The sequence below is a fragment of the Mobula birostris genome, chromosome 32, assembly GCF_030028105.1.
Source record: "Mobula birostris isolate sMobBir1 chromosome 32, sMobBir1.hap1, whole genome shotgun sequence".
NCBI classification, from domain to species: Eukaryota; Metazoa; Chordata; class Chondrichthyes; order Myliobatiformes; family Myliobatidae; genus Mobula; species Mobula birostris.
Window position 1 is genome coordinate 29,015,126 of NC_092401.1, and position 27,063 is coordinate 29,042,188.

A 27,063-nucleotide genomic window follows, 5' to 3' on the forward strand; every position below is an offset into this window, starting at 1 on the left:
GGAGTGCACTAGAACAGAGGGATCTGGGACTACAAGATCCATAATTCCTCAAAAGTGACGTCACAGGAACTAAGAGAGCTTTTGGCACATTAACCTTCATAAATCAGAGTACTGAGTACAGGAATTGGGATCTTATGTTGAAGTTGTATCAGATGTTTGTTAGGCCTGTTGGCCAGAAAGACCGACAGTCTACAAACCAGTGAATTCAAATGAATCAAGGACAGTGGAAGCAATAAGACTAATGGTCTTTGTTCGTGCCGTGTGCTTGGGGATGGAGGCTGCCATTTGGTGAAGACACTCTATTCTCCATTTTCTGAGCTTGACATGCTGGGCTTTGTCAATGTTTTAAAGAAGAAACAATGATACTTCAGGTGATCTGCTGGATGGAGATCATTTCCAAATAAGAAGCTATTTGTGAGATGTTCTTTGATTGGCTATAACATGCAGGTTTGCGAGTGTTGGGGCTGGTACCTGCCTGGAGAGATTCGAGCTTGTTGCTGATTGAGAACAAAAAGCCATAAGTTATCAACTGTCACTTGATGGGAAGAGGACAACAAATGGATTCTGGCTTGGAGCAGAGCCAATACCAAGGTGTTAAAAGACAGACACAAGAGCTGTGAAGAATGACACTGGAATGTGATTTTTGAATTGATAAGGAATAGATTTAAAAGTGGATGCTTCGTGTGTACTGGCAGCGGTGACTTCAAAGAATAACCAATGCAGATACAAGCGTGAGCAACCCTGAGAGAATCGGGACTAAGAGGAATACCTGGTCAGCGCAGATTCCTTTGCCCGGGTAATACCCTTGCTATTCTTTGACCAAGGTACTTAGTGTACAAATTCAGGTACTTGTTAGTTTAAACAACAAAGGTACTTGTCGGTAAATACAGATCTCTCTGTGCCTCACTAATCATTGTTATATGAGGTAATTCTTACAACAGGCCTAATTTGAAGTTTGTGTGAAGTTCCGATCACCTACCTGCAGGAAATTTTCAAAAAGATTGGCAGAGAACAGAGAAAATTTACAAGGATGTTGCCAGGACTTGAGGATATGGGGAAAGGTTGACTAGGTTAGGATGATTTCCTGGAGTGTAGGAGAATGAGGGGCGATTTGATTAGAGGTATACAAAATTATGATAAGTATGGATAGAGAAGATGCAAGCAGTTTTTTTTACTGAGATTGGGTGAGACTAGAACTAGAGATCATCAGTTGAGGGTGAAGTGTGAAATGTTGAAGGGAACTGGAGGGGGATCTTCTTCACTCAGAGGGTGGTGTCAGTGAAAGTGGCGGATATGGGTTTGATTGTAACATTTAAGAGAAGTACTTGAGTGGGAGGGATATGGAAGATTATGGTCAGGGTGCAAGTCGATGGGACAGTCTAGATGGGCTGAAGGGCATGTTTCTGTGCGTTGTAGTGTTTTATGACTCTAACTGCTTTTCTCGGGGTTCTATTAGCTTCTGGTGGCTGCTTGTTACAACACAACACAGAACTGCAGGCTCAGTTATGTTTTAGACTTCTCCCCTCAGCACGAGTCGGGGGGCAGGGTGGGGAGAGGGATGCAAAGCTGACCACGAACCCTGCCTGTCATTCCCACAGCCAGTCTCCGGCCTGGAGTTCAGCTGGCAGAACCTCTGCCTCACAGTTCCAGTGAGCTGGGCTTAATCCATTGCTGACTGTGGGCAACCCTGGGTGCCCTGGCCTCATCCCACATCCCAAATACATGCAGGCCAACAGGTTAATTTCCTGCTGTGAACTGCCCCTTGTGCGTAGGTGGAGGGGGGGTAGAATCTAGGGGGGAGTCGATGTGGATGAGGTACAGCAGGTAAACAGGCCTTTTTGCCCACCAAGTCCATGTTGACCTTCAACCATCCATTTGCACAAATCCCTTTTTCTCTTTCATCCCCCACACATTCTCCCCAACCACACACCAGAGGAAACTTTTGCAGCAACCAATGCATTGGAGGGGAAAACAAGATGAGTACCTACAGTGTAAGTGGGTGGTTGATGGTTAGCGTAGACTCAGTGGGCTGAAGGGCCTGAGGACTCTGACTCATTTCACCAGTGTTTCACTCCCACATTGATTCAGTGGATGACTGTACTCGACAGGCTGGCCCCCGGGCACAGCAAACAGAGTCTGCGCATCACCCTCTGAAGGAAATTACATTACCTTGTGCATTTAAGCCTTTGGAGAGGAGAGGCCACAAGTTCAAATGAATTTCATACAAACAGGAACCAAATGTCAATGATTTAGATAATGGAACTGATGGCTTTGTGGATGATACAAAGATAGGTGGTGGGCCAGCTGGACATTGAGGACACAGAGAGTCTGCAGAAGGACTTACGCAGATTAGAACGGGCAAAGAAGTGGCAGATGGAATACAGTGAAGGGAAGTGTACGGTCATGCACTTTGGTAGAAGGAGTAAAGGTGTAGACTATTTTCTAAGTGGGGAGAAAATTTAGAAATTAGCAGTATAAAGGGGCTTGGGCATCCTCGTACAGGTTGAATCAATGACAAGGAAGGCAAATGGAATGTTAGCATTCAGTTCAAGAAGACGAGAATATTAAAGCAAGGGTGTAATGTTAAGGCTAAATAAGGCATTGGTCAGACCAGGGGTTGAGATGGACAAAAATATCAGCCATGATGGAATGACAAGAGGCTGAATGACTTCTGATCTTATGGACTTATAGCCTAAATCCTGTCAATTTTAGCATCAGAACCCATTGCCATGAAGAAGAACTTCATCTTACAGCAACATTCAAAACTTACAAAGTTCACTCAGTGAGCTGCCATAGATATACAGTATGTATAGTTTTTCATAAATTCTATTGTATTTCTTTATTTTCCTGTAAATGCCTGCAAGGAAATGAAGCTCAATGTGACATTGAGAATAAGTTCTACTTTGACTTTGGAAGGATGGGTACGCAAGGAAATGACGAGGGGTCCGTGCACTCTGTGCATGTGTCAGGAGGAGGTGTTCTGATACAGAAAGCAACTTACCTGAACAACTCCACTTCGTCGTCTCCAAAGGGTTTTGCCTCGTGCTCGGGTAACATACTCAGATACGCCGCTTTCATGTAGACGTACATTGCCTGCAGGATAATAGGCCAAACCGGCTTAACAGGTTGACTGCCAACTAAAGTAGATGTTAAACACAAGAGATTCTGCAGATGCTGGAAATCTTGATCAGCACACATAGACACACAAAATGCTGGTGATGTTCAGCAGGTCAGGCAGCGTCTATGGAGGGAAATAAGCAGTCAACGTTTTGGGCCGAGACCCCTCAACAGGACGTTTTCTAAACGTTGCCTGTTTATTCCTTTCCATAGATGCTGCCTGACCAGCTGAGTTCCTCCTACGTTTTGTGTGTTACTCTGGATTTCCAGCATCAGGCAGCAGAGTAGCGTAGCGATTGGTGTCAACAGCACTGGTTCAGTTCCTGCCACTTGCTGTAAGGAGTTTGTACGTTCTCCCCATGACCACATGGGTTTCCTCCCACGTTCCAAAGATGTACCAGTTAGTAGCTTAATTGGTCACGTGGATGTAATTGGGCAGCACAATGGACTGGAAGTGCCTGTAACCATGCTGTATCTCTCATTCAATAAAAATAAAATTAATTCTGCAGAATCACTCGTGTTTATGACCTGTTCAACATGTGTTTATTTCTTCCCGTAATCGCATGGCCGTTATATATCACTCAGGCTCACCTGGTCCCTAAGCTGGGTCAGTTAGAAGTCAAGCTTGAAAAGGAAGGCTGCAGAATCCCTGGCAGATAAGAAAAAGACAACAGCTAGAAGATTCACTGAGTCAAGGGTAGGCATGAGTGACTGGTCCCTGTGTGGCGATGTGTGGGACTATAGGACAGAGCACTCCTAAATGAACCCATGTCTGTATTGACCATGGAGAGGACACATGAGCTGATGAGATCAGGGGAGGGAACAGGATTTCTTCATGGACAGTCCCACCATGGGCACCAGCCTCCCCATCATCCAGGGTATATTCAAGATACAATGCCTCAAGAAGTTGGCATCCATCTCCAGGACATGCCCTTTTCTCATTACCACCATCAGGGATGAGGTACAGGAGCCTGAAGACCAGCACTCAATGTTTTCGGAACAGCTTCTTCCCCTCCACCATCAGATTTCTGATCAGACAGTGAACCAACCCTTTCTCACGATTTTTGCTCTCGTTTTGCACTACTTATTTAATTTAATCAACATTTGCCCATGATATTGAACCTAATTTTGATTCACAGCCGATCTAGGCGTATGTTAGGGGAACAAAGAGGATCTCTCCCTTCCTTAGCCAGAGGCAAGGTGCACAAAACCGAGAGGATGGCTGATTTTGTGTCTTTATTTACGAAGGGCTGGAAGGACCAGTGAACAACTAAACAGTGAAACTAACGTCAGTGTTGAGAAAGTTGCTGGACAGGATTCTAAAGAACAGGATTTATTTGCATTTGAACAGGCGAAGGCCGGCCAGGGTGACACGGTAGCACCAGCAATCACCGATCTCCAACAAGAGAAAATCTGCAGACGCTGGAAATCCGAGCAACACACACAACATGCTGGAGGAACTCAGCAAACCAGGCAGCCTCTATGGAAAAGAGTAAAGTCGATGTTTCAGGCCGAAACCCTCCAGCAGGACTGGAGAAAAAATGCTGAGGAGTAGATGTAAAATATGGAGGGAGACAAGAGAGGACCACCGAGTGATGGGTCAGTAAGGAATTTGTACATTCACCCCATGACTGCGTGGGCTGCCTCCAGGTGTTCCTGTTTCCTAAAATGTGCAGATTAATGTTGTTAAGTTGTGTGCTATGTTGGAGCCAGTACATGGTGGAACTTGTGGGTTACCCACAGCATAATCTTCATTGATTTGATCTGACCCAAACAACGCATTTCACTGTATAAAACTAATCTTTAATCCTCAAGGGACAGTCAGCAAGAGTTTGTGTGCTGGAGAACACGTCTCACAAATCTGAAGTTTGTTTCAAAGAGGTCCCAGGAGGATTGACAAGAAGAGGGAAAGAAGGCTGCGAGTGAACGGCTGATTTCCGGAGCGACGGCAGTTTTTACCACTCGGGATAAAAGAGAGGCAAGACTGCGTAGGTGCATGACATCAGCCAGTAGTGTGCGAAAGGTTTAAAAAGAAGACCGCCATATCCACTGGGCAGCGGAGTGAGAGGCAGCAGAGTGATAGGGCTTTGGCTCAATGGGCTTAGGCAGTAACGGGACGAGGCAAGGTAGGTTTACCTGTGTTATTTGCAGAAAGGAGGAAGTATGTGTGTGAGGCCGGTGTTCTGTGTCAGATGTGGGAGGTCCTGGAGTTTCACAGCCTCCCAGACGGCCATATCTGCACTAGGTGTGTCGAGCTGCAGCTCCTAAGGGACCGAATTAGGGAACTGGAGATGCAGCTCGATGACCTGGTCAGGGAGAGCGAGGAGGTGATAGAAAGGAGTTATAGGCAGGTGGTCACACCGGGGCCATGGGAGACGGAAAAAGTTGGTCACAGTCAGGAGGGGGAAGGGGAAGAGTCAGGTACTAGAGAGTACCCCTGTGGCTGTACCCCTTGACAATAAGTACTCCTGTTTGAGTACTGTTGGGGGGACAGCCTACCTGGGGGAAGCAACAGTGGCCATGCCTCTGACACAGAGTCCAGCCCTGTGGCTCAGAATGTAGGGAAAGGAAGAGGAAGGCAGTAGTGATTGGGGACTCTATAGTTAGGAGGTCAGACAGGTGACTCTGTGGATGCAGGAAAGAAACTCGGATGGTAGTTTGACTCCCAGGTGCCAGGGTCCAGGATGTTTCAGATCGCGTCCAAGATAAACTGCAGTGGGAGGGAGAACAGCCAGAGGTCGTGGTACATATTGGTACCAATGACACAGGTAGGAAGAGGGAAGAGGACCTGAAAAGACTACAGGGAGTTAGGAAGGAAGTTGAGAAGCAGGACATCAAAGGTAGTAATCTCGGGATTACTGCCTGTGCCACACGACAGTGAGAATAGGAATAGAATGAGGTGGAGGATAAATGCGTGGCTGAGGAATTGGAGCAGGGGGCAGGAATTCAGATTTCTGGATCATTGTGACCGCTTTTGGGGCAGGTGTGAACTGTACAAAAAGAACAGGTTGCACTTGAATCCCAGCGGGACCAATATCCTAGCGGGGAGGTTTGCTAAGGCTACTGGGGAGAGTTTAAACTAGAATTGTTGGGGGGTGGGAACCGAACTGAAGAGACACAGGAAGAGGAGGTTGGCTCACAAATAGAGAAAGTTTGTAGACAGTGCGAGAGGGAGGATAGGCAGGTGATAGAGAAGGGAGGCACTCAGACCGAAGGTTTGAGATGTGTCTATTTTAACGCAAGGAGTGTTATGAACAAAGCGGATGAGCTTAGAGCGTGGATCAATACTTGGAGATATGATGCGGTGGCCATTGCAGAGACTTGGATGGCTCAGGGACAGGAATGGTTACTTCAAGTGCAGAGTTTTAGATGTTTCAGAAAGGACAGGAAGGGAGGCAAAAGAGGTGGGGGCGTGGCACTGTTGATCAGAGATAGTGTCATGGCTGCAGAAAAGGTGGACACCATGGAGGGATTGTTTACAGAGTCTCTGTGGGAGAAGGTTAGGAATAGGAAGGGGTCAATAACTTTACTGGGTGCATTTTATAGGCTGCCCAATATTAACAAGGATATTGAGAAGCAGGTAGGGAAACATCCTGGAAAGGTGTAATAATAACAGAGTTGTCGTGATGGGAGATTTCAATTTCCCAAATATTTATCGGCCTCTTCTTAGAGCAAGGGGTTTAGATGGGGTGGAGTTTGTTAAGGTGTGGTCAGGAAGGTTTCTTGACACAATATGTAGATAAGCCTACAAGAGGAGAGACTGTACTTGATTTGGTATTGGGAAATGAACCTGTTCAGGTGTCAGATCTCTCAGTAGGAGAGCATTTTGGAGATAGTGATCATAATTCTATCTCCTCTACAATAGCATTGGAGACAGATAGGAACAGACAAGTTAGGAAACTGTTTAATTGGGTAAGGGGAAATATGAGGTGATCAGGCAGGAAATTGGAAGCTTAAAGTGGAAACAGATGTTCTCAGGGAAAAATACAGAAAAAATGTGGCAAATGTTCAGGGGATATTTGTGTGGAGTTCTGCACAGGTATGTTCCAGTGAGACAGGTAGGGTACAGGTAGGGTCCAATGGTAGGGTGCAGGAACCATGGTGTACAAAGGCTATAATAAATCTAGTCAAGAAGAAAAGCTTACAAAAGTTTCAGAGAGCTTGGTAATGTTAGAGATCTAGAAGATTATAAAGCTAATAGGAAGGAGCTTAAGAAGGAAATTAGGAGAGCCAGAAGGAGCCATGAGAAGGCCTTGGCGGGCAGGATTAAGGAAACTCCAAGGCATTCTACAAGTATGTGAAAAGCAAGAGGATAAGACGTGAAAGAATAGGACCTATCAAGTGTGACAGTGGGAAAGTTAACTGGAGGAAATAGCAGAGGTACTTAAAGAATACTTTACTTCAGTATTCACTATGGATAAAGATCTTAATGATTGTAGTGATGACTTGCAGCAGACTGAAAAGCTTGAGCATGTAGATATTAAGAAAGAGGATGTGCTGGATCTTTTGGAAAGTCGCTGAGACCGGACGAGATGTACCCCAAGCTACTGTGGGAGGTGAGGAAGGAGATTGCTGAGCGTCTGGTGATGATTTTTGCATCATCAGTGAGGATGGGAGAGGTTCCGGAGGATTGGAGGGTTGCGGATGTTGTTCCTTTATTCAAGAAAGGGAGTAGGGATAGCCCAGGAAATGTTAGAACAGTGAGTCTTACCTCAGTGGTTGGTCGAGAGCCCTGTTGGTAGCTGATGGTGTAAAATCATTTTAGATTGCTCCTACCCTATTTACTTTATTGTCTCCTACCAGTTTTTTTTTGAAACCTTATTATAATACTTTAATACTGATCTACTATGGCTGGGGAAAAAACAAAAGCTTTTGCAAAAGAAAGGGAAACAGAAGATGAATCCCCAGTCACTTTGGATTCAATCAATGACTTCCTTAAACAGCAAAAATCAGAATTTTCTGAGGAGTTTCAACAACTTAATGGCAAATTGGATACAATCCAACACACTTTAATTGAGCATGAGAACCGAATTCAGGAAAATACTGCAAAGCTGTTGACACTTAAAGAGGATGTTGAAGATACAATTAAACTCTGCAAAGAGTTATCTTTATCCAATGAAAAATTGATGAAAAGGATTATCAATCTAGAAAATAGAAACAGGAGAAATAATTTGCGAATTCTGGGTCTTGAAGAATCAATTGAAGGTGCTGACCCTATGAAGTTCTTTGCAAACTTTCTGAAGCAGCTATTCCCTGTTTTATTCACTTCCTGAGCCTAAGCTTGATCGAGCATATCGCTCGACAACTTCAAAGCCGCTGTCGACGGCAGCAAGACCTAGGTGAGGCATTCTAAGTTTTCATGAATTTCGTATTAAGGACCTTTTAATTCGCCGTACCCGTCAACAAGGAATGATCGATTTCCATGGTTACAAGGTCAGATTGGTGGACTATTCGCCTGAAGTTATGGCTGATCGTATGAAATATAACAAAGTTATGTTGGAACTCTACAATAAAGGATTTAAACCATCTCTTCATTTTCCCGCCCGTCTGGGTATTGTTTTGAAGAACAGATTGCAAAAAAGAAGAAAGTCAGTTGAAAAAGCAAAAGAGTTTCTGAAGGCTGAAGTCTAAAACTGTTACATTTCTTATTTGGTCAATTTTTTCTTCTGTTAGTATGAATTTGAAATAAGGTTTCAATAAGCTTATGTTTTGGCTGTTCATATATTGTGTTTTTTATTGATACTTTTTATTACATCCTTTTTTGAGGCATTATTCTAATATATCTTTCTTTGAATTTGTTTAAATTGATCCTTTTATATTTTTGAATACTGAGTTATTTTTCTTTTTATGTTGTGTCTTGGTAGGGACATAATTGATCTTGAAGGACCAGAGTTCCTGTCAACAGGATTTTTTGGGGAGGGAACTTTTTAGTTGTTAGCTCACTGACTGTCTATTGGTCAGCCTTCTGGCTTTGGCTGGGGGAGGGACTAGGGCCTATTTCTCTCTGGGAACTGTGTTGGGTTATTATATGATTGTCTGCTTGACTACCTTACCCTACGCTTTGCTTTCTAGTTTTTATAACTTATGGCCAGATCTTTTAATTACATGATGATTGGTATTTAAAATGGTTCGAAATATTAACTTATTTAGTTTGTATGTGAAAGGGCTGAATCACCCCATTAAACAGAACAAAGTGCTTTTATTAAAAAATTAAAAGCACCCATTATTTTCTTACAAGAAACGCACATACGCAGCTGTGATAGCTTATGTTTTTTTCACTCAGTGGAAGGATATGCAATTCCATTCTTCATTTCATGCAAAATCACGTGGAGTTTCGATTTTTGTAGATAATACAGTTTCTTTTGTTCAGCATAAAGTTGCTTTGGATCCTAATGGTCGATTTGTTATTGTATCAGAGAGTTTAGACAGTAAATTGATCGTTTTTGCTAATGTATATGCCCCCAACGTAGATGATCCAGGATTTTTTGAAGGTCTATTTTTGTTTTTGCCAGATTTATGTACTTACTCTCTTGTGATGGGAGGAGATTTTAACTGCTGGTTAGAATCCAGTATTAAATCGCTCGTCTGCTATACTAGCCACACTCAATAAATCAGCTTTGTTTATCCAATCCTTTCTAACTAAATGTGGTATAGTTGATGTTTGGCATTTTCTTCATCTGACGGACAGGGAGTATTCTTTTTTCTCTCATGTCCATCATTCTTTTACCAGGATTGATTTTTTTTTTAATTGACAGTCAAATGATTCCATTGGTTCAATCGATCGAATATAAAGAGATTGCTATTTCTGACCACTCTCCTGTACTTTTATCTTTAAATCTTCCTGGTCCTATCCCTATGAGTAGATTTTGGCATTTAATTTAACCCTGTTATCTGATAAGGACTTTTTAAAATTTATGGAGAATCAAATTACTCTTTTTTTGAAGAAAATACGTTGCAAGAGATGTCCAGTCTTATTATATGGGATACTTTTAAAGCATATGTCCGGGATCAAATTATTTCTCATACTGCAAACATCATTAAAAAAGTTAACAAAGGGAGAAACAAACTAGCTAATCAGTTAAAACGACTGGACCATAAATATGCTTCGGTACTCGATCCTGAAATATGCAAGAGACGTATTGAAACCAAAACTAAATATGATCTTCTTTTAGTGTATCCAATTGAAAGCCAGCTTTTAAAAGATAGAAGTCAATTTTATATTCACGGAGATAAAACTGGTAAGTTACTGGCTAATCAATGGAAGCCATTTATAGTCAAGCAGCAAATTACAGAAATACATAAAATTAATGGGGACATGACAACTAACCACTTTGAAATTAATGACATTTTTAGGGAATTTTATTCCAACTTGTATAGTTCTGACTCTGTTAATGATAATATTGCAACGAATAATTTTTTAGATCAATTAGATATTCCTAATCTTTCGATAGATGATCATAGGCAATTGGATCAACCTATTTCCCAGGAGGAAATTACTCAGGCTATTTGAGAATTGCATTCTGGGAAATCCCCAGGATCTGGAGAGTTTTATTAGGCTTTTTCCTCCTTGCTTATACCACATTTATGTCCTACCCTGACAAATCCCTTTAAGATAGGAAGGTTACCGCAGTCTTTTTATGAAGCTTCCATTTTGCTAATTTTCAAAAAGAATAAGAATCCTACTGAATGTTCTTCGTATAGACCTATCTCTTTACTCAATTTTGATACTAAAATTTTATCTAAAGTATTGGCTCGCATACTTGAAAATATTATATCCTCTATAGATTCTGATGATCAGACAGGATTTATTAAAAATCGACATTCCCATTTTAATATACGACGTTTGTTAAATGTTATGCATTCTCCATCTAAGGAAATTCGGAATGCGTGATATCTTTGGATGCGGAGAAGGCCTTTGACAGAGTTGAATGGAATTATCTTTTTACATCCTTAGAAAAATTTAAATTTGGATCTAATTTTATTCATTGGATTAAATTACTTTATTTATTTCCCTCCACTCAGGTTTTAACTAATCTTCAGAATTCTAAACCCTTTATACTCCAACGTCGGACTAGACAAAGTTGCCCTTTGAGCCCTCTGCTTTTTGATTTGGTATTAGAACCCTTAGCGATTGCTTTTCAAGAGTCTAAAGAGATTACTGGTATTTTAAGGAGAGGAACTATTCATAAAGTGTCATTTTATGCTGATGACTTATTGCTTTTTATATCTAATGTTATAACTCTTTACCATCTGTGTTCCGTTTACTGACTAATTTTAGTCAGTTCTCAGGATATAAATTAAATTTACATAAGAGTGAACTGTTTCCTTTAAACAATTTAATACCAACTGATATTAACCTTCCTTTGAAAATTTTGAGAAAACAATTTACGTATTTAGGACTAACAATTACTAAGAATTATAGAGATCTATTTAAGGAATTTTTTTTAACTTTAATGAATTATATTTAAAAAAACACTTTCTAATTGGTCGCCTCTCTCTTTAGCACTGATTGGCCAAATTAATTCTATTAAAATGAATATCTTACCTAGATTTATATACCTTTTTCAAGCTGTGCCTGATTTTATTCCTAAATCTTTTTTGACTCTTTTGGATTCAATTCTTTCTTCCTATAAATGGAAAATAAAAAACCTTGAATAAATAGACCTCACCTTCAAAAAACCAAACAGAATGGAGGCTTTGCCTTACCCAATTTAGGTTATATTATTGGGCAGTTAACATACAAAATATTACGTTCTGGATATATTACATTGACCATGAGAATTGTCCTATATGGGTCTTTTTGGAAGTCAACTCTTATGAAATTTTCCATTATTTCTTTACTTGGATCCTCGCTTCCTTTATCTTTAAATAAATTAACTGACAATGTGGTGGTCAAACATACTTTGAGGATTTGGTTACAGTTTAGAAAACATTTCGGTTTATTGAGATTCTCCCTCTCGAGTCCCATCTTTTCCAATTGTTTTTTTAAACCATCTATAATTGACTTATCTTTCAAAGAATGGGATAGATTGGGTATTAAATGATTTCAGGATTTGTTTGATGGAGGGAATCTCTCTTCTATTGTGCAACTTTCAATGAAATTTAACCTTTCCAATACCCATTTTTTCCGTTACTTACAGATTAGAGATTTTTTAAGATCTCAATCACATACATTTCCTACAAGTCCAGATAAGAGTATAATAGATACAATTTTTAATCTGAAATCCTTTGACAACGGTTCAATACCTTACATTTACAGTCTGCTGTTGGGACTGAAAAAGGCTTCTTTAGATAAAATTAAAGGAGATTGGGAAAAGTATTTGCAGATTTTCATATCTGAAGAGAGCTGGAAGATTATTTTAAAATTGATTAATTCTTCCTCATTATGTGCTCGTCATTCTTTATTACAATTCAAAGTGGTACACAGAGTTCATATGTCTAAAGACAAGCTTTCCCATTTCTGCACAGATATCTCCTCTTACTATGATAGATGTACTAATAGAATGGCCACATTAATTCATATGTTTTGGACATGACTGAGCCTTGAAAAATTTTGGAAAGATTTATTTCAAACTTTTTCTGCACTTTTCAATGTCAGCTTTGAGCCCAACCCTTTGACTGCCTTGTTTGGTATTGTTGAGGATAGTGCTACAAAATTGAAGCCATCTAATTTGCAGGTATTGGACTTTATGTCTCTTCTGGCCAGGAGGGTGATCTTGCTCAAGTGGAAGGAGGCCACCCCACCCACTCATGTTCAATGGCTATCTGACATTATGTTGTGCCTTGATCTAGAGAAGATTCATTGTTCGACTTCTGATTCGAAACATGATTTTCTAATGTTATGGGGACCCTTTCTGAGTTATTTTCATAATCTTTGAACTGTTATTAAAGTATGGATCTGAGCCATTATTATAATAATATTATGTGCTAAGGTTTTTTTTTCTTCTCCTTTTTTTTCCACCAACCAGCTCATTTTGGTCGTGGGGGTAAATTTTTTTTTAAATAAAATAAAATTATTTTGTTTTATTCATTTCATAATTCAATTTTTTTTCCTACATGATTGATTTGGAATATGGGATACTGTGATCATATTACTGCGATTTAAATGAAATGTAATTCGTATTACTTACTTGTATCCTTATGAATTTTGTATTTGTATTCATGCAAATTATATAATATTAATAAAAATATTGAAAAAAAGTGGTTGGTAAATTAATGGAGAAGATCCTGAGAGGCAGGATTTATGAACATTTGGAGAGGTATAATATGATTAGGAATAGTCAGCATGGCTTTTTCAAGGGCTGGTCATGCCTTATGAGCCTGATTGAATTTTCTGAGGATGTGACTAAACACATTGATGAAAGAAGAGCAGTAGATGTAGTGTATATGGATTTCAGCAAGGCATTTGATAAGGTACCCCATGCAAGGCTTATTGAGAAAGTAAGGAGGCATGGGATCCAAGGGGACATTGCTTTGTGGATCCAGAACTGGCTTGCCCACAGAAGGCAAAGAGTGATTGTAGACGGGTCATATTCTGCATGGAGGTCGGTCACCAGTGGAGTGCCTCGAAGACCCTTACTCTTCGTGATTTTTATAAATGACCTGGATGAGGAAGTGGAGGAATGGGTTAGTAAGTTTGCTGTTGACACAAAGGTTGGAGGTTTTGTGGATAGTGTGGAGGGCTGTCAGAGGTTACAGCGGGACATTGATAGCATGCAAAACTGGGCTGAGAAGTGGCAGATGGAGTTCTACCCAGATAAGTGTGAAGTGGTTCATTTTGGTACGTCAAATATGATGGCAGAATATGATATTAGTGGTAAGACTCTTGGCGGTGTGGAGGATCATAGGGATCTTGGGATCCGAGTCCATAGGACGCTCAAAGCAGCTGCGCAGGTTGACTCTGTAGTTACGAAGGCGTATGGTGTATTGGCCTTCATCAATCATGGAATTGAATTTAGGAGCCAAGAGGTAATGTTGCAGTTATATAGGACCCTGGTCAGACCCCACTTGGAGTACTGTACTCAGTTCTGGTCACCACACTTTGTAGAAGCCATAGAAAGGGTGCAGAGGAGGCTTACAAGAATGTTGCCTGGATTGGGGAGCATGCCTCATGAGAATAGGTTGAGTGAACTCGGCATTTTCTCCTTGGAGCGATGGAGGATGAGAGGTTACCTGGTAGAGGTGTATAAGATGATGAGAGGCATTGATCGTGTGGATAGTCAGAGGCTTTTTCCCAGGACTGAAATGGTTGCCACAAGAGGACACAGGTTTAAGGTGCTGGGGAGTAGGTACAGAGAAGATGTCAGGGGTAAGTTTTTTACTCAGAGAGTGGTGAGTGCGTGGAATGGGCTGCCAGCAACGGTGGTGGAGGCGGATACGATAGGGTCTTTTAAGAGACTTTTGGACAGGTACATGGAGCTTAGGAAGATAGAGGGCTATAGGTAAGCCTAGTAATTTCTAAGGTAGGGACATGTTCAGCACAACTCTGTGGGCCGAAGGGCCTGTATTGTGCTGTAGGTTTTCCATGTTTCTATGTTTCGAGAGTGGTAGACGTTGACTTCTTGGATTTTAGTGAGGCCTTTGATAAGGTCAAGAAAGGCAGACTGGTCCAAAAGATTAGAAGATACAAGATCCAAGGGGAGCCAAGGAAATTCACCTGGTGGATGGATACAGAGAGTATAGTCGAGGTTTGTTTTTCAGATTGGAGCCCTGTCACCAGAGGTGTGCCACAGGGACTGGTGCTGGGTCCTGGGTTCTGTATTTGCTTATCCTTATTCATTCCCCTGATCTCACCAGCTCCCATGTCCTTCTCCATGATGAATACAGACAAGGATTTATTTAAGACTGCCCCCTATCCTGTAGTCCCACACACCACCACAAGGGAATCTACTCTCTCATACTGTACCTTTTACCTCAATATACTTACTGAATCTGCTTGCTGTCTCTCTTAATAGTTTAAATGAGAATGCAGTTGATATGATTAATATTCACACATGACACCAAATTCAGTAGTATCGTAGTGGATCATGATGAAAGATGCCTAAAGTTACAACTGGATATTGATCATCTGAGAAAGTGGGCAAATGAATGGCAGATAGAGTTTAACTCAGACAAATAATGCGTTCATACACGGTCAGGCCACATTTAGAGTATTGTGAGCCGTTTTGGCCCCATATCCAAGAAAGGATGTGCTGGCATTAGAGAGCGTCTAGACAAGGTTCATGAGAGTGATCCCTGGAACGAAAGGCCGAGGAGCACCCACTCGGTCTGGGCTGTACTCGTGGAGTTTCAAAGAGAGGTGGGATCTCATCGAAAACAATCACATTTTGAAAGGCATGGAGAGGATGTTTCCAATCGGGGGAGAGTCTAGGACCAGAGAGCGCAGCCTCAGAATACAATTCAGAGATGAGGAGGAACTTCGTTAGACAGAGGGTGATGAATCAGTGGAATTCATTGCCGCAGACAGCTGTGGAGGCCAGGTCATTGGGTATATTTAAAGCAGAGATCAATAGGTTCTTGATTAGTCAGGGTGTCAAAGGTTACAGGAAGTAGTCAGGATAGAATGTCCCACAGACTTGCTAGGCCAAACGCTGCTCCTACGTCTTATGGTCTTATCCTGGGGAACAAAACGAAGACAGGACTTAAGACACTGAATGGGAGGGAGCTAGAAACTGTTGTTGAGCAGAGAGAATTGGGCATGGTCACCTGAAAATGGGAATACAGGTAAGCAGAGTAGAGGAGAAAGTGTTTGGCACTGCGTTGTGTTGTCACCTTACAGATGTACAAAATGTTGATTGGGTCACATTTGGAATATTGTCTGCAGTTCTGATTGCCACATGACAGGAAGGAAGTAATTAAACTGGAGATGTGGAGAAAAGATTCACAAGGATGATGCCTGGATTGAGGGGCTTGATCTATCAGGAGAGATTGGATGGGTTGGGTCAGTTTTCACTGAAGTAGAGGATGAGAGGTGACATAAAATTAAAAGAGGCATAAGTACTGGAGGAGGTCAGAATCTTTCTCCCACAGTAAGGGTGTTGAAAAGCTGAGGGCATAGATTTACGGTGAAAGAAAATCAGGGGGGTACCTTAGTGTAGCAGTTGGTCAAGTTGTATTATGGTGCCAGCAATCACTGTTGGGGTTCAATTCTCAGTACCACAGTGTGGCCGTGCGGGTTCCCCCACATTTCAAACATATACAGGTTGGTTAGAAGTTGTTGGCATGCTACTGAAAGTGAGGTGACACTTGCAGACAGTCCCCAGCACAATCCTTGCTGATTTCATTTGATGCAAATGATGCATCTCACTGCATGTTTCGATGTTTCAAGGCACATGAGACAAATAAAGCTAATCTAATCTAATGTTTCACACAAAGAGTCGTTGATATCTGCAATGAGCTGCCAAGGGAGTTGGTGGAAGGAGGGACTGTAACAACACTCGGGAGGTGCCTGGATGGGCCCCTGAATGAACGGGGCATAGAGTGATGTGGAATTAATGCAGGCAAGTGGGTTTCATGTAGATAGGCATGATGGTCAGCACAGATGGTGGGCAGAAGGGCTTGTTTCTAGGCTGTGTGATTCTATACCTAGAAAATAGTTACTGGGGGCTGGAGTTGTTTCAGTGAGACAGAGGCTGAGGAGAGAATAAATGAGTAACATAAATCAATGAGGGGACCAGACAGAGAGAGCAGGAAGGATATAAATTCCTCGGCAAAGGGAACATAGAACGGCGTGGTAGTGTAATGGTTAGTGCAATCACTTTATAGCACCAGCTATCACCGATGAGGGTTCAATTCCCACTGCTGTCTGTAAGGAGTGTGTACGTTCTCCCCATGTCAGCGCGAGTTTCCTCCAGGTGCTCTGGTTTCCACCCACATTCCAAAGACGTACGAGTTAGGGTACTTGTGGGCAGCCTCCAGCACAATCCTTGCAGATATGATTTGCCACAAGCAGCACATTTCACTACAAAATAATCACAAGAGATTGTACCGATACTGGAAATCCAGAGTAAAAGATGCAAAATGCTTGAAGTCAGGAGGTCAGGCAGCATCTATGGAAAGGAATAAACAGTCGATGTTTCGGGCCAAGTTCTGATGAAGAAACTCAGCTCGAAGCATCAACTGTTTAATCTTCTCCATATATTTCACTGTATGTTTCATTAGATTTAAAGAATGAGGACAAGGATTAGAGGAAAGGTGAGAAAAGATGTTCTTCACCCAAAGGGTGCAAGAGGCAGAAACCATCTCCACAATTAACATGGCTGGATGTGCACTCCAACCACTGACCTCCAGCCTGAGCTGTCAGCCAAGATTGCACTTCACCTCTTTATCGATCAGCATGGATGCAGGCTGAATGGCCTCCCCCATAAGGTAAGTGCTGAGGACAGCGTTCTGCCGCACCCAAAGTCCCTCACCTTAGACCAGCGGCTCTCTTTGCTGAGGAGGTCTGCGTAGAAGTAAGCCACCTTCCACAGCCGCTTGTAAGTGAAGCACCACATCAGCTCCCAGTAACACATGTGGTGGAACTGCTTCCATTCCTGCTGCGCTGCACATCCCTCCTCGAACCTCTGGATTGCCTGTGTGGAACACCACAAAACTCACCTTACCACAGAGCTCCCTCCAATGGGACAAAACCACAAGCCCAACCACACTTGTGGTACCATGTACAACTGGGCAGCATGCTAGCACAACGCTATCACAGCACCTGCGACCCAGGTTCAATTTCCACTGCTCTCTGTAAGGAGTCTGCACATTCACCCAGCGGGTTTCCTCTGGGTGCTCCAGTTTCCTCCCACATTCCAAAGATGTATGGGTTAGTAGGTCAATTGGTCACAGGGATGTGACTGGGTGACAGGGGCTCGTTGGGCTGGAAGGGTCTGTTACCGTGCAGTAGCACTAAATAAAATAAATAAATAAATTCTGGCTGCCCCAATATCAGAAGGTGGAGGCTTTGGAGAGGATGCAGAGGAGGTTCACTAGGATGCTGCCTGGATGAGACGGTACGACCTACAAGGAAAGGTTGGTCAAACTGGAGGCTCAATGGAGACCTGATCAAACTATCTGAAATTACAAAAGGCAGGCAGAATTTTTCTCCCAGCATTGAGAATTAAATACTACACGACATGCATTTAACATGAAAGGGGGTAGGGTTAAAGAAGATTTGTGAGGCAAGTTATTTACAGAGAGTGGTGGGTGCCTAGAATGTGCTGCCAAGGCTGGTGAAGGAGGAAAATGTGACAGAGGTGTTGAAGAGTCTTTTAAACAGATACATGAATGAGCAGAGAATGGAGGAACATGATTCATCTGCAGGCAGAAGACATAGATAGGGGAAGACTGCCGTGATGCCTGCACTCTTCCGATCCAGGTCTGTCTTTGCTCTCCATGCCTTTAGTTGTCAAGGACATAACTTTTATTTTTGTAATCCTTCTCTGAAGCATCTTCTCCACAGAAGAGGCATTACATAAATCCATGTTGCTGCTAACTGGTCTATGGACATCATTCTTCTGCTATTGAGAGAAGTCAACGAGATAATTGGGCTGTTAATGCACAACGTGCACCCTTCACCTGCTGTTGAAACTATCCACTGGGGGTCCAGTAGTTCTCACTGGAATTTTGAAGAATGGGAGGGGATCTCAATTAAACCTATCAAATATTGAAAGACCTAGAAAGACTGGATGTGGCGAGGATGTTTGCAATAGTGAGCAAGTCTACGGCCAGAAGACACAACCTTAGAATACAAGGACACCTCTTTAGAAGAGAGACGAGGAGAAATTTCTTTAGCCGGAGGATGGTGAAACTGTGGAATTCGTTGCTACAGATGGCTGTGGAGGCCAAGGCATTGAGTACATTTAAAACAGAGATTGATAGGTTCCTGCTCAGTAAGGGTGTCAAAGGTTACGGGGAGAAGGTATGAGAATGGGATTGACAGGGATAATAAATTATCCATGATGGACTCATGATGGAGCAGACTCAGTGGACTGAATAGCCTAATTCAGCTCCTATGTCTGATAACGTTAGTGAATGATCCCACAATCAATGACTGGATAACTATACCAGTCAAAGACTGGGAGATTGCCCGATCCCCTCAACAACACAAACACACAGAAAAAGTTCTGACCTTATCGAGATTTCCCTGGATTTCTTCTATTCTTCCTGAAAAGAACAGGAATATTGCACTCTGCGGGAGAGAAAAACAGCACAACATGATCTCATTGTATCTGAGGTGGTGAGGTAGAGTGGTAGAGGAGCTGGGAAAGGGGAAAATGGGTGACGGGTGTAGAGGAAATGAGAGGAAGCAGGGAAAGGGGAACTGGGGTTCAAGTATACAGACTTTGACTCTGATGGTTATCTGTATAAAGTTTGCACATTCTCCCTGCCACTTCGAAGTCCAGCTTCTTCCCACATCCAAAAGCCCCTTTTTGTTCAGGCTTTTATCTTGAAATATAGCCTTGCCAACTTTAATTATGAAATTCAGTTGGACCACGTCAGGGGGGAAGCCAATTTGTTTTTCACTCAGACTGGACTACAAATACATAATCCTGTGTTGTCTTTGTTACATTTGTGCCACTGAAAATCATCTTTTTACTTACTCAATTGTATGTGTGATTGCTGCCTAAATGAAGCAGCCCAGGATACAGCTTGGACTCGCGTGTTCAGTCGAGCGAAGTCTGAATTGCATACTTTCTACTTCACATTCAAGGGGCATAGTATACTCTTAGTGTTTAAAGTTCAAAGTAAATTTATTATCAGTGTATGCAAACCTTATACAATGTTAAGATTAATTTGGAAGATGAAATGGCCACTGAGTAGATCACCCTGAGTGTACGTGATGTTCGAAGAAACAGGACAGTTGATGAGAGAGAATAGGTTAGAGAGAAATAAATGGGGTCCCATGAGCTGTCTGAGGCTGAAAGGCCTTTTTCTAGCTTCTGAAACAATGACAATCATCTTAAATCTGGCTCTGCAGCTCACCAGCACAGTTTCTCCCCATTTTTACCCTCTCGCTTGTCACATGACCCTGACCATCAATCCCTGAAATCACAGTCCTTCGTCGACAGACTGAGTGTGGACAAGATGTATCAGTGATTCCACTCACAGTTAACAAAGGCCCCCGTCACTTGCAGCTCAGAGGTGGAAGGGAGTTTTGTGCAAGGGAGCCGCACATTGCACACAGATCTGTGACCCTGAGTATTGCTGGTGGTTATGATGGGAAATGAGCTGTAACTACATTAGTCAGACTGCCCCTCAGCAGAATGTGGTTCATTCAACTCACAGGAGGTGAGAGAAGCAAACATCCCAAAATCACCTAAACAAAACTGAAAAAGCTGTAAGCACTCAGTAGGTCAGGCAGTGTCTGTAGAGAAAGAAACAGAGCTAACGTTTCCGTACAAAATCTCATTGTTGGGATCATTAGGTTCTTCATTCTGACAAAAGCTGAGAGTTGAAACATTGACCCTTTCTCTCTCCACAGACACTCGCTGAGTGTTTCCAACATTGTCGGCTTCTGATTTCCAACACCTGCAGTTTTGGTGATTTTGATTCTCAAATGTATTCATTAGTAATGTCCATTGTGGAGGCTTTGGAGGATGCAGAGGTTTACCAGGGCATCAGCCTCCCCACCATCAAGGACGCCTTCAAAAGGTGATGCCTCAGGAGGTGGCGTCTATCACTAAGGACCCTCATGCCCCTTTCTCAATACTACCATCAGGGAGAAGGTGCAGGAGCCTGAAGATGTACACTCAATATTTTAGGAACAGCTTCTTACCCTCCACTATCAGATTTCTAAACGGTCCATGAACTCATCAACACTAACTCACTGTTTTGTCCTCATCAGGGGATCAGAGGTGGAGAGGGTCAGCAACGTTGAATTCCTGAGTGTTAACATTTACAGGGATATGTCCACGGTCCAGCATTAACTGTCGTTATGAAGAAAGCACAGCAGCACCTCTACTTCCTTAGAAGCTTACAAAGATTTAGCATGTCATCTAAAACTTTGACTAACACCTATAGATGTGTCATGGAGAGTATATTGACTGGCTGCATCATAACCTGCTATGGAAACACTGATGCCCTTGGATGGAAAAACCCATAAAAAGTAGTCGATACAGCCCAGTCCATCATGGGTAAGGCTCTCCCCACCAAGAAGTATATTTGCATTAAGCACTACCACAAGAAAGCGGCATCCATCAGCAAAGACCTCCACCATCCAGGCCATGCTTCCTTCTCACTACTGCCGTCGAGGAGTTGGTACAGGAGCCACACCACCATGTTCAGGAACAGTTATTACTCCTCAGCCATCAGGGGATAACCACACTCAATTTCACTCACCCCATCACTGAACTGTTCCCACAACCTATAGACTCACCTTCAAGGACTCTTCATCTCTTATTCTCAATATTTATTGTCTATTTACTCACTATTTTTTTCTTTCTTTTTGTATTTGCCCTGTTTTTTGTCTTTTACAGATTGGTTGTCTGTCCATACCACTCGGTACGGTCTTTCATTGGTTCCAGTGTTTTCCTTGTATTTGCTATGAATGCCTGCAAGAAAATGAATCTCATGGTTGTATATGGTGACATATATGGACTGTGATAATAAATTTACTTTGAACTTTTTTGCACTATATATTTATATATTCTTTTTGTAATTTATAGTCATGTTTATTTACTGCATTGTGTTGCTGCCACAAATCAACAAATTTCACGACATTATGTTAGTGATAATAAACTGACTCTGATGCTGTCTGGATTAGAAGCCATTAGCTATCAGTTGAGGTTTGACAAACATGGGATATTTTCTCTGGAGTAGCCGAGGCTGAGGGGAGATCTGGTAGAGGTCTGTAAGATTGAGAGTCATAGATTAGACAGCCTGTATCTTTTTCCCCCAGGATCAAAATGTCTAAAACCAGACGGAATGCATTTAAGATGAGAGTGGGTAAATTCAAATGGAGATGTTTGAGCTAAGTTTTTTTTACAGAATGGTAGTGCCTGGAGTGTGCTGCCGGGGTGGTAGTTGAGGCAAATACAGTAGAGGTGTTCAAGAGGCTCTATGTAGATAGGATGTGCAGAGAATGAAGGAATATGGGTTTTGCAAAGGAAAAATGGTTTAATTTACTTGGGCATCTGATTATTAATTGAATTAGTTCAACACAACATTGTTGGCTGAAAAAATCTGTCCCTATACTATACAGTTCTCTTGTCTCTGGAGAAGAAAAACTGATCCCACACCACCAGTTATTACCCTATAACCATCAGGTTCTTGAACCAGTGTGGATAACTTCACTCATCTCAACTCTGAACAGACTACACAATCTACAGACTCACTTTCAAGGAGTCTACAACTGATATTCTCAGTATTATTTATTCATTCTTTTATTTGCATAATTTGTCTTCTCTTGCACATTGGTGGTTTATCAGTCTTTGTTTATGCAGTTTTTTTTCCCCCATAAATTCTATTCTATTTATTTCCCACTAAATACCTGCAAGAAAATGAATTTCACTGTAGTATACAGTAACATATACGTACTTTGATAATAAATTTACTTTGACTTTGGATAGTCCCTGAGAATGATTAAAAAGCACAAGGTGAGGCTCCCACCTTAGGGTATCGTGTGAGATAAGGCTGAAGTAGAACCACTGCATCCGTGACATCGTCCTCACCCGTTCCTGTACCAAGAAAAAACAAAAGGAGTTGGCACAGGATTTCAGACCCTGGCTGCTCGGTGGATCTGCTGATCCCAGAGAAAAGCTTCCGGGGAAGTTCCACGGGGAAAGTGCAGCCACGGAGAGATGGAGCAAACAAACAGGCCCTTCAGCCCACTGGGTCCACGCCTGCCACCAACCACCTATTATATTTTTACATTCTCATCAATTGCTTCTAAACCTTGCTACTGATGTTTACATGTGAAGTATATTTACATGCAAATTGCACTCCATGTAAATGCAGTCATATTTACATAAAGAGTATATCACTACTTTGCTCTATTTATGCACTATTTTATATATCTATCATAACTTAGGAGTACAACTGATGCACTATCATTACTCCAAAAGACTGGAAGTAGAGTAAATACTGAAAGGTTTTTATTAACAGTAAATGGACCAACGTCCATGCTGAGTATCTGTCCTGGACTGAGAGAGGAGCAGTGACACAATCGCCTTTATTCAGGGGTCTGTGGGAGGAGCCACAGGAGCAGTCAGCAGAGGGGAGTGTCCAGGCACGTCCAGACAGGTAACCCAGTTACAACCTATATACATGGTTTACCACAACAACAAAACTACACATTTGTCAGTGATAATAAACCTGGGTCTGATTTTGAATTGGTGGCAGCCAGCTACCTTACCAATCCACACAGCTCTGGGATGTGGGATGAAACTGCAGCACTCAAGAGAAACCCATAGGGTAACTGGGAGAACGTGTAGACTCCACACAGACAGCACCCGAAGTCAAGATCAAACCCAGGTCTCTGCTGCTGTGAGACAGTGGCTTTACTGCCCTTGCCTCTCCGTTGCCCTGCATCGGCCACTGAGTGGCTAAGGAAATTCCTCCTCATCTCTGTTCTAAGAGGACATCCTTCTTTTCAGAGATGGTGCCCTCTGGTCCCAGACTCTCCCACTACAGGAAACATCCTCTTCATGTCCACTCTTTCTAGGTCTTTCAATATTTGATAGGTTTCAATGAGATTCTCCCTCATTATTCTAAACTCCAGCGAGTACAAACCCAGGGCCATCAAACACTCCTCATACACTAACCTTTTTATTCCCAGGATCATTTTCATAAAACTTCTCTGGACCCTCCCCAATGCCAGCAGAGCCTTTCTTAGATATGGTGCCTAAATCTGCCCACAATACTTCAAATGAGGAATGCCTTATAAAAGCTCATCACTATGTCCTTTCGTTTATATTCTAGTCCTCACAAAATGAATGTTAACATTTCATTTGCCATCCTTGCTACCATCTCAACCTGCAACCTCTTGCAAAAACCTGGCTTCAGGAGAACATCCACCTACAGGCCATGGCACTCTGGGACATGGGCTGTTTTTTTTTTAATTTCTTTTGAAACTGTAATTTTTTCTGCTGTCATTATTATACATATGTGCTACATGTGCTGTGTATGACTGTTGTTTCTACGTTTTGTACCTTGGCCCCAGAGGAACACTGTTTTGCTCAGCTGTATTCATGTGTATGGTTGAATAACAACTAAACTTGAATTTGAACTTACCCTCAGAGAATCCTGCATGAGGCCTCCCAGGTCCCTCTGCACCTCTGATTTCTGAATTTGCTCCCTGTTTAGAAAATAGTCTATGCCTTTATTCCTTCTACTGAAGTCTATGACCATATACTGTATTCCATCTGCCACTTTTTTCTTGCCCATTCTCCTCATCTGTCCAAGTCCTTCTGCAGACTCCCTGCTCCCTCAAAACATCTGTCCCTCCACCTATTATTGTATCATTCACATCACTGGCAATGGAATTTTACTGTGCGCTAACCACCAACTACCCGCCCAATATTACTACCCTGACCAGTGAGAGGTGCCAAGATTGTAACCGAACATACCTTCTTCTCACTACTACCATCAGGAAGGAGGTACAGGACCCTGAAGGCACACTCAAAAGTTTTAGAAACAACTTCTTCCTGTCCGCCATCAGATTTCTGAACGGTCCACAAATCCATCGACACAACCTCTCTATTTTGCTCTATTTTCCACTACCAATCTATACGTATCTTATAATTTAGAGTGTATATTATGTATCATTTTATGTACTGCTGCTGAAAGAAACAACAAATTTCACACGCCAGTGATAATAAACCTGATTCTGCAGTTTTTGTACAGGCACAAGAGTTAGTTCCTTATAGTCTACACGGAGACAATTCTGATGACACAAGTGTTTCCCTTTACACTTACCAAGTATGAATGTCAGGAAGGTGTGATAACACAGCAGCAGCATAACGCATAAAATGGCTCGGATATTGGGAACCATCACTCCATCGTGTAACTGCGACAGACCATATTCCTGCGGGAAAACTAATCATTATCAGTGAAAATTAATCATGATCAAGCCGTCAGTTTAACCTCTCACTTCAGCAGTCTGAGGTGCCCACCTGCTTCAAAACAGGCTTCCATCATACTGGTGCCCAAGAAGAAAGTGGTAACCTGCCTCAGTGATTATCGTCCAGTAGCACTAAGAGCCACTGTGAAGTGCTTAGAGAGGTTGGTCATGAAGCACACCAACTCCTGTCTGAGGAGTGACTTTGATCCATTCCAACTAGCCTACCATCACAACAGGTCACCAGCAGATGCCATTTCATTGGCCCTTCACCTCTGGACAGCAAAGGTGCATACATCGGGACACTCTTCACTGACTACAGCTCAGCATTCAATAACTATCACCTCCTCAAAACTAATCACCAAGGCCTTGATACCTCCTTGTGCAACTGCCTCCTCGATTTCCTCTTTGCAGACCCCAATCAGTTTGGATTGGGAATAGCTTTCCCACATTCACCACCAGTATGGGTGCAACCCAAGGTGGTGTGCTTAGCCCCCTGCTCTTCTCTCTTTACACCTATGACTATGAGGCTGAGTACAGTTTCAATGCCATACTCAAGTTCAATGGTAACCACTGTTGTATGCTGAATCAGCATAGAGAACGGAGATTGAAAATCTGGTTGAATGGTGCCACAACAGCGAAACCAAAGAGCTGATTAATGACTACAGGAGGAAGAAGCTGGAGGTGCATGAGCCAGAGCTCATTAGGGGATTGTAGGTGGAGAGGGTCAGTAACTTTAAATTCCTTGCCGTCAGCGTATCAGAGGATCAGACACAGACCTCCCCACTACTGAGAACTGGAGCGCTGGCACAAGAAAAGAGCATCCAGCATCAAGGGCCCCCACCATCCAGGCCATGCTCTCTTCTCGCTACTGCCATCAAGAGAGAGATGCCGGACCCCTAGGTTCCACACCACCCAGTTCAGGAACAATTATTACTTTTCAATCATCAGGCTCCTGAACCGGAGTGGATAACTTCACTCTCCTCAGCACTGAACTGATTCCGCAAACTAGGGACTCACTTGCAAGGCCTCTACAAATCATGTTCTCAATATTATTCTTTTATTTGTACATTTTGTCTTCTTTTGCACATTGGTTGTTTGTCTGGACTTGGGGAGAGAGATCCTCGCCCTTCATAGTTCAGAGTAAGGCAAACCCCTGGTCACAGTTGGAGGCTCAGGAATAGGACGCTGGCCGAGTCCCATTAGGTCTCCACCTCTCACAACTTCTGTATTCAATCCAATATCTACCTGGTGATTCCCCGTTCAATCTGTTACTAAAGGTGTATGTGGCCTCTGAGTGAAAGCCACCAGCAGCATTCTTGTCCGTTTTCAAGGGTGGAGGGTATGATCAGGTGTAAAATAGAAACCCAACCCAAGGCCATAACATTTTCCACACACAACTCAATCATCCACATAAACACAATGCCCTCCCACAAACTGTAAACAACCAAGAACCAGAGAACACAGATACAGTCACCCGTCCTGAACCAGGTGAAGTATTGAAGGCTGGGTCAAACTGAATCTGATACATACATTCAGTGGCCACTTTATTATGTGCAGGAGGTATCTAATAAAGTGACCTCTGGGTTTTCCGTGATTTTCTGTTGCTGTAGCCCATCCATTTCAAGGTTCAACATGTTGTGCATTCAGAGATACTCTTCTGCACACTGCTGTTGTAACACATGATTATTTCAGTTACTGTCACCTTCTTGTCTGCTTAAACCAGTGTGGTCATTCTCTTCTGACTTGTTTCATTTACAAGGCATTTTCACCCACAGAGCTGTGGCTCAGTGGATTTTTTGTTTTGTTTTTTGTGCCATCTCTGTAAACTCTAGAGACTGTTGTGTATGACAATCCCAGGAGATCAGCAGTTTCTGAGATACTCAAACCACCCTGTCTGGCAC

General features: G+C 42.4%; 1 protein-coding gene across 3 annotated transcripts in view; it reads right to left on the bottom strand.

Moving 5' to 3' along the window:
- Positions 1–27,063, bottom strand: part of LOC140191235 (tetratricopeptide repeat protein 39A-like) — a 121,364-nt gene that overhangs the window by 18,826 nt on the left and 75,475 nt on the right. For all 3 annotated transcript variants that reach the window (XM_072248438.1, XM_072248437.1, XM_072248439.1), the window contains 5 exons: positions 25,018–25,126; positions 22,711–22,778; positions 19,232–19,291; positions 17,529–17,690; positions 3,002–3,093 (listed from right to left, as the gene is read on the bottom strand). In XM_072248438.1, the coding sequence (XP_072104539.1) occupies positions 3,002–3,093; positions 17,529–17,690; positions 19,232–19,291; positions 22,711–22,778; positions 25,018–25,126 (491 nt within the window). The remainder of the gene's footprint in view (positions 1–3,001; positions 3,094–17,528; positions 17,691–19,231; positions 19,292–22,710; positions 22,779–25,017; positions 25,127–27,063) is intronic.